Source organism: Humulus lupulus, chromosome 7 (genome assembly GCF_963169125.1).
Source record: "Humulus lupulus chromosome 7, drHumLupu1.1, whole genome shotgun sequence".
Classification (NCBI taxonomy): Eukaryota; Viridiplantae; Streptophyta; class Magnoliopsida; order Rosales; family Cannabaceae; genus Humulus; species Humulus lupulus.
Window position 1 is genome coordinate 57,081,538 of NC_084799.1, and position 8,235 is coordinate 57,089,772.

General features: G+C 34.5%; 1 protein-coding gene across 11 annotated transcripts; it reads left to right on the plus strand.

Annotated features, from left to right (window-relative positions):
• The first annotated feature begins 3,741 nt into the window (after window positions 1-3,741).
• LOC133792744 (uncharacterized) lies at window positions 3,742-6,088 on the plus strand. Of its 11 annotated transcripts, none has more exons than XM_062230659.1 (6): window positions 3,743-3,911; window positions 4,056-4,132; window positions 4,242-4,277; window positions 4,370-4,710; window positions 5,487-5,525; window positions 5,780-6,088. In XM_062230659.1, coding segments are annotated over exons 1-6 (678 nt in total). In that variant the 5' UTR covers window positions 3,743-3,909; the 3' UTR covers window positions 5,963-6,088. The 11 variants fall into 11 exon arrangements, with proteins under 11 accessions (XP_062086642.1, XP_062086643.1, XP_062086640.1 ...); XM_062230663.1 differs by having other exon boundaries at window positions 3,748-3,911; window positions 4,366-4,710; XM_062230656.1 differs by having other exon boundaries at window positions 3,743-4,132.
• The last annotated feature ends 2,147 nt before the right edge of the window (window positions 6,089-8,235 follow it).

The following is an 8,235-nucleotide window of genomic DNA, read 5'->3' on the forward strand; positions in this document are numbered from 1 at the left end:
GATTCTTTTAATGATAGTTTAAATTTTATGCTTACATTTCTTGCTCGAAATATTTATGAATATTGTCTACCTTGGATGCTTTTTCTTTCATTACACACTTCACATTTCTAGCCTTGAAATATTCTGAGCTTGTGCATAAAGTACTATATTTATTTATCTACACAAATACTTGTCTTGCTTAAGCTGAAATTTCAACGTATTCATACATAGTTCATTTGATTGTACATTTTTCAACTTCGTTATCTTCAAAATCGAATATTAATTTTACCTCATATCTTTGTTATGAAATACTATTTGGTATGTAACATTGTTAATCTAGTTATTTCTCGCTTATTGACAGTAACTTTTTCTCATCCTTGAGTATGGTCCTGGGGTTGCGAGGAGGTAACTTATTTGCGAAAAGTTTCTAGCTCTATCTCGACCTATAAACTTTTGTTCGTTTATTCAGAACTCCAATTAGTGATCGTGTCGATTAGGTTTTGCTAGTTTGTTCCATACTTGTATAATTCGTGCTAGGTTAGTGATCCATATTGTTATTATTTACACTTTGATTAATTTTTATTGATGTTACATTTTCGAGCTTATGGTATTACCATATACAACTTATGCCCCCTTAATATCCTATGATTGCAATCTTTGGTTATTGAATTTTGAGAGCTTGCAAAAGTATAACAATAAAAATACACAAAACTTTGAATAAAAATTAGTGCTTTATTGATAAAAAGAAGAAATTAAATACAAGCTTGGTTGAAAATGAATAAACATCATTCCTACATTACTGATAATAAGGTCGTAGATGTTCACCATTTCAAGCTCGTGGGACCAATTCTCCATTCAATCTCGCTAGTTTATAAATAGCAGGTCGAATGATGGACTCGATCTGGTATGGTCCTTCCCAATTAGGCCCGAGCACACCTGCAGATGGGTTTTGTGTGGCCAAAAACACGCGTCTGAGCACCAAATCTCCTAATCCAAATTTTCTGTCTCAAACCCTCTTGTTGAAATATCTTGTAGCCCTCTACTAGTATGCATCGTTCCTTAGTTGGGCTTCGTCCCGTCTTTCTTCAATTAGGTCTAAAGTTTCTTCGAGGTGGGATTGGTTTGAGGTCTGGTCGTATGACTCACATCTTATTGTTGGGATTTCGACCTCAATAGGTAACATAACCTTGCAAACATTAGCCAAGGAGAAGGGGGTATGTCCCATTGAGGTCCGGGATGTCGTTTTGTATGCCCATAGGACTTGTGGTAATTCCTCTAGCCATTTCCCTTTAGCCTCTTCAAGCCTTTTCTTAATAAAACTCTTATTCACTGCCTCGACCTGGTCATTTGCCTGTGGGTAGGCCATAGAGGAAAAACTTTTGATTATCCCATTATTTTCACAAAATTGTGTGAACAGATCATTGTCAAACTGGGTCTCGTTATCTGATACAATTTTCCTGGGTACCCCATATCTACAGATTATATTTTTCACCACGAAATCCAGAACTTTCTTCGAGGTGATAGTAACTAGCGATTCAGTCTCAGTCCACTTTGTAAGATAATCAACAGCGACTATGACATATTTTACTCCTCCTTTTCCGATTGGTAGGGAACCTATGAGGTCAATTCCCCATACCGCGAATGGCCACAGAGAGCTCATCATGGGGAGCTTGGTGGATGGAGCTCGTGGTATCGAAGCGACCCGTTAACACTTGTCACAACGCTTGACGTATTCGAACGAGTCTGCTTTAACTGTAGGCCAGAAGTATCCTTGCCTAATCACCTTTTTCGACAGACTATTCCCCTCAATGTGGTCTCCACAAAATCCTTCATGGATTTTTTCTAAAAAATTTCTTGCTTCGGATGAAGTTACACACCTTAGTAGTGGCATGGAATACCATCTTCTGTACAACTTCCCTTCCAAGATGGTGTATCATGGTATTTTGTACATAAGTTTTCTAGCCTCGTTTTGGTCTGTCGGGAGACTCCCGATTTCGAAGTAGTCAATTATGGGGGTCATCCAGGTAGGTTGTGAGTCAATCATGTTGATATCTTCTTCCTCGAGCTTGGTAATGCTTGGGACCAATAGGAATTTGACCAGCACCACATTGAGTGTGCCAGCCTCTTTGGTCATGGCAAGCCTAGCCAGAGCGTCCACATTTGAGTTTTGCTCCCGCTAAACTTGTTCTATGGCATAGAACTCAAATTCCCTGAACGACGCCTTAACTCTCTTAAAATAGGCTTCCATTTTAATGCCACGAGCTATATATTCTCCTAAAACCCGATTAACGACTAATTGGGAATCACTATAGCAGTGAATGGCCTTCGCCTTGAGCTCGGAAGCTATCTGAAGTCCTAATAACAGTGCTTCATATTATCCTCGTTGTTTGACGCTTTGAAGCCAAACTACAAAGCTGAATGAAAACGATTTCCCATCGGAGTGATAAAGATGATTCCTACCCCCGACCCATTTTCATTAGAAGACCATCGACGTAAAGTCTCCACAGCTCGCGGGCTGGGGTTACGACTTCCTCATTGGTGATTCCCATACATTCAACTAAGAAATCTGCTAAGGTCTGTCCTTTGATCGTTGTTCTTGGATGATAGGTGATCATACTGCCCAAGCTTGACAACCCATTTTAACAATCACCCGGAGTCCTCAGGCTTTGGTAGTACTTGCCTTAATGGATGATCAGTCAATACGTGTACAGGATGTGCTTGGAAATAAGGTTGAAGCTTTTGAGATGCATGTATCAGGCACAAAGCCAGTTTTTCCTGTGGGGGTTTTATGTCCTAATAAAAACCCAATTTCTTTGTAATCTCATTTTATTATCAATAAAAGAATAGAAATCAATTTTTGACTTGGTCAATCACTTTGCTCACATGTTTTATTTTCATGATTATTTGTTTAGTATAAACTTCTATTAAATCCCGAGCATTTATCCAATCATATTTATAGTGACGTAGTCACAGTGGAACATAAATATGATTATATGTTCTGAATAAGTTAGTCCTAATATTAGTCAGTGCACAGGAATTACACTGACTTGCCAATCTACGATATGATCTACTTACACATCACGGTGTTATGTTCTTTCCAGAACATTAGCAAAGTAGATAAGATCAGATGTATTTGTTACATTGGATTTGACCAATATTGACAGTAGATATGATAAGTAAACATATCGTTATTATCTATTCTAGCCATACCATATAGTTGACCATATGCCAATTCAATCTCAATTCTGAGTGGTTAGTATTATAATTGATTGTATTATTTCAATTCTTTGACTTTTTAGTTACCAACTTACCCTGCAGACTAGCCCATACTTACATCTTGGGAACTCGGTAGTATAATTAAGAGGTGTGTTAATCATAGATATGAATATCTATAGCTTCTGATGAAGAAGTGAAACGATGGTTTCCTTTTATTTTGGTTCAAGGTGCTAAATGATAGAGATCTCATTTCAGTAATTATGGGTTCATTTCCAAGAAACTAAGTGTTTTAAGGATAAAATACAATGAGGGGTAAAACGGTATTTTAGCCCCATCTCATTGTAGACCATCTGTAGAAGATTGAGTAACAATTATGGTTATAACAATGGATAATTAATAACGTATCTATATTTGTTATAAAACATTTTATAAATCACTACAACAATTTTGAGTATATATTACAGTAAAAAATTGACATATATTAAAAAGCATTATTAATGGGCAAATTAAAAAAACACACGCTTATTTTTTTTCAAAGACAATTTAGGTGCCAAATGAAATAGAAAGAAGTCGCTTAATGAAAATTCTATGTAACCCATTTGCCTCCTCTGCCCCTCTCTTTCACACCCACTCCATCGACTCTCTTCTCCCTCACGCGATTCTCCTTCATGGCATCTCTCCTGCTGGAAGCAAGAACCCTGGAGTCTCCTGCCTATGGAAAGAACCCCTTCATTCCATTTGAACCTCTTTCCCCTTTCCCTCTTTCTCTCTTCAATTCTGAATGTGTGTTCCTCTCAGAAATTAGGGTTTTTTCTTTCCCTCTTTCCTCTTCAACATCTCTTCTTCTTTGTTTTCTTTCAGTTTAAGAAGCTTGGAGCTAAGAACGTTCAAGCTGGCGTAGGATGTGGAGTTGGTTTTGGCCATGGTTTTGGAATTGGTATGTCATGATATGTATATTTAGGAACCAATCATTGATACAACTTTCCTCTTAAAATTAGTAGTTTTGTCTCAAACAATGACCTCACATGGCATGCATTCCTTTGAAGCCCACCGCATTGTAGAAAATTCAAACTTCTTTTGTTGTAAGTATTATCTTCTTGTGTTATGTAATTTTTTTTGTTTATCATTAGCTAATCATAAGTCTGAAGATAGAGCTGAAAAATTTGCTAGCTAGCCATGACAAAGGTGATGACGAAGTTAGGCCTTGGTCCCAAATTACCTTTTGGTCAAGGTGCTCTTCCAAGTTCATTACAAGGAGGTATGAGCATGCTGAGTAATTCTTCAAGCCAAAATCCAATGGGAAGTATCATGCAGTTGGCAACAAAAGTTCCAGACCACGCTTCTCAAAGTTTGACTGGATATGAAAATAAAAGTACAGATTCAAGTTACACAATTACTTCGTCATCAAAAAACTCTTCAATTGAGACACCCTTTGGTAGTATGACAGAAAAGGTTCTCAGTAATTTTCTACAGAGTCCAGTTTTGAAGGGAGAAGGAAGCGAACTAAATGAAGTGGTATGTTATACATATGTATGGAACAACTTCACTAATTATCTGTTAGCTTGGTGTATTGCACACTTTTGCTTGCTTAAAAAGGTTTTCATGTGTCGTTATTGCTTAGAATGTCTTGTTATATATCATTTTTGAACCTTCTTCAGACTATTTCTTTTATATTTTTGGTTGGAAATGTTACCCAACCAAACATTAATACCTTACAGAAGTCGTCTTTCATTTTAAAATTGATTATAAAAAAGAAAACACTAATTCTATTAATTTTGTGGTATTTAGAACCACACTGGTCGATGGAACCCTGATTTTAGAAAAAATTATCCCAATACGTTCATTGTGTGTCTTATCATTCCTTAAATGATTATAACTGATATTACTAGAAGAAAACTATGCATCTTTTCTTGAAAGGCTGTTCGGACTTTAACAAATTTTTATTGATTGCCTGCTCACAAACAAATAAATGCATTTCAACAATTTCTGAAAATGAAAGAAATATATGATGATGTCTTGTCGTATATTTTTCATTTCTGCTCCACAATAAAGAAATAAAGATCTTGCATGATTGCATATGCTTTTGTTTGGTTTTTTTAGTAGTGAATGCATAAGTCTCTGTATGTCATGATAGTACATGACTATGTTACACACAAATTAAAACATTTGTCTGAACATGCTTTTTTTTTCTTTCGGGAGAAGTAGAGGGGGAGCATTGTGAGTATATTTATTGATCTTGCCACATTCTTGATTGATTTTTGGGATTATAGTGTATGATTTTGATTTTGTAGGATGGACGGCAGAGATCAGAAAACACCATGCTACACATGGTAATCTTCAATATAATAAACCACTGGTAGCTTTGAGTCTGATGCTATTGTTTTTCTTTTAAAAATTAAATGATCTCAAAGGGCACTACACCAATATGCGCTTTTTCCTTATTTTTAATCCACCAGAGGAGCACTAAGTTTTTTGTTTATGAGGCCTAAATGTCTCTAGGTAATAGATTATGTTAAAGCTTCTGTCTAAATGTATAATGTAGCAATAGTTCAGTGAATTATTTTGACATTTTCTTATGGCATAGGTATTGAAACACCAGAAAGTAATTGAAGAGTTGAAGGAGGAGAATGAGAAGCTTCGCCAAATACTAGTTGAAGAGCTGAAAATACCGTTTGAAAAGCTGCACACGAATTCTTCAAGTAAAAATAATTATCCATGTTCTGATTGTTTTGAATGTAGAAGAAGACATAGGAAAAAAATAGACTGAAGATATACATCATGGAATGCTAGTGCCCTTACCATTATCATATATTATGTTTTACCAAGTAGTCTAGATTACCATACCAACATGTGAACAGAAATTCTTCCAGGAAAATACAAAGAAAATTTATTATTCTTGTTTGTTCTCCAGTTCTCCTTTACGTTACTCCAAAGTTTTAGTAACATGAAGCTTTAGCTCGATAGTTCAGCCTTTTTAACACTTGTCTTTGTCTACCTCTTTTATTGAGCATTTTTGCAGTTACTTTAGGACACTCTTCTGGTTCTGGATCAATAGCATCATTACTCTTGTAACCGATCCCTATGTGTCAGAGCAACTTAACATTTTGATTTTGGGATTGGGGTCGTGAGTTATTCTCACTACTATCTGGTGTTGTTTTCTGGTTTGCTGGTGTAGTTTTCCTTTTGGCAAGGGTATGCAATTTTGTAGGCATTGTGTCGCTTGGTTTTGATACCATCCCTTTTTGGGGTTGTTTTCTTTAATAAAGTGTTCTCCTGCGTCCTCATTTAGGGAGGTGGTGATTAAAAAAAAATACAATAAAAAACTTAACTCTTGCCTCTCATTCGTTTATTGTCTTTAACATGGATTGTTCTTTGAATTATTTTGTGTTAGTTTCCTCTGTTATATTTTGTGCCTAAAAGCTTTTGCTGATGTGTAACTTTGTTCTTGCAAACCACTGATGGTCCTTGTCTTATATATATTCCTCTCTCTGCTCGTAATGCATTGAACTTTGCTTTTACTTTCTCATTTACTTTGTCGCTCAATGGATTCAATGTTACAGCTCATGTGCTTATTGTTTTTAGCTAGCTCTCTAAGAAAGTGTGTTTGTTTAGTATAGAAGTAAATAAAGACACCAACCCCAGTTTCTTCTTTTCTTTTTAATTTTTTCTTATTATTTTATTTATTAAAATAAGAAAGTGTCTTTGTTAATGTTATTGTCTTGAAAGTTTTGTAGAAGAAAAAAAAGTAGTGGTGGTCCTACAACTTCAATTGATAATCATGAGAATTATGCATATGAATAACATTTTTGTCCCCATCGACCAATATAAAAAAGAAAATACTATAGATTAGTGTTGTTGATTGTGTTACTCTTATTACTGTTTTTGGCATTATTTCCAACCCTTATATTTTACCCATTTTTGTTTTTTGAATGTCTCTAATCATAATTTAAACTTGTAATTGACAAAAAAAAAATTCAAATAAATAATCATTATTCATGAAGTTTCAGCAATAGATAACTCTTTTTCATAATAAAAAATTTGTGACTTTTTCCCATCATCCCTTTTTCTTTTTTCATCTCTATATTATCATCTTATTTTTAGTGTAAAAGTAATTAGTAATTATAATGATAGAGATTTTCATTTTGTTATTTATTTTGGCTTTAGTTAATGGATTTGCTCTGCATCTATGTTTTTTTTATTAATGAAGTGCTAATGCTTTCTTCTTGGAGGCTGGTCGGTTCATACCAAAAAAAACATATTTGGACTACAAAGTACAATTGAACATCAAACTTTGAGCCATTTCAGTATTTCTTTTTTAGACTAATTTTATTTGAGATAGTTTCCTAGTTGCAAGAGTTGTATTTCCTTTTTTTTTAAATGAGGTTTCCTAATTAAAGGCCATTGATGTTGATAGTCTATTAATTGGTATGTAAGTTGCTTTCATTTTAGTGGCTTCATTGGATTTTAAATTGGAAGGAAACATTATTTGCAACAGTTTGCAAGAGGTATGTTCTCTTACTTTTGTTTTTGTTATAATATTATGCAAATGTTAGAAGAGTTTGAATGAGATGATTAATGTGTGTTGCGGTGATAACGGAAGGTTGAGAACTTGTGTGTCTTAGTGAAGTAGGATCTGAGAAATTTGTGTGTTGCGGTGAGATAAGGAAGAAAACTTGTGTGTTGTTTGAATATTTTGAATTGATAAATGTAGATGGTTGGTTAATAATATGAGAGGAATGTTTTCTGATTATGTAGAATTATCTATTATTATCTTATAATTAACAAGTGTTTGGTTGATTGGTTTGGTTATTGGTAGATTAATTAGATTGTTAAAAGTATACACCTGTATGTTTATTTATTTTGATTTTTGTTTTAATTTTTCATAGACACATAAGAAAAATTATGAATGTAATTCTACTTTCATTTTAGTGGCTCAATTAAATTTCAAATTGGAAAGAAACTTTATTTGAAATTGTTTGTGTTGACTGCGTTTTTAGCCAACGACGTGAGAACGTCAAATACGACAAGCCTTCAAGAGAA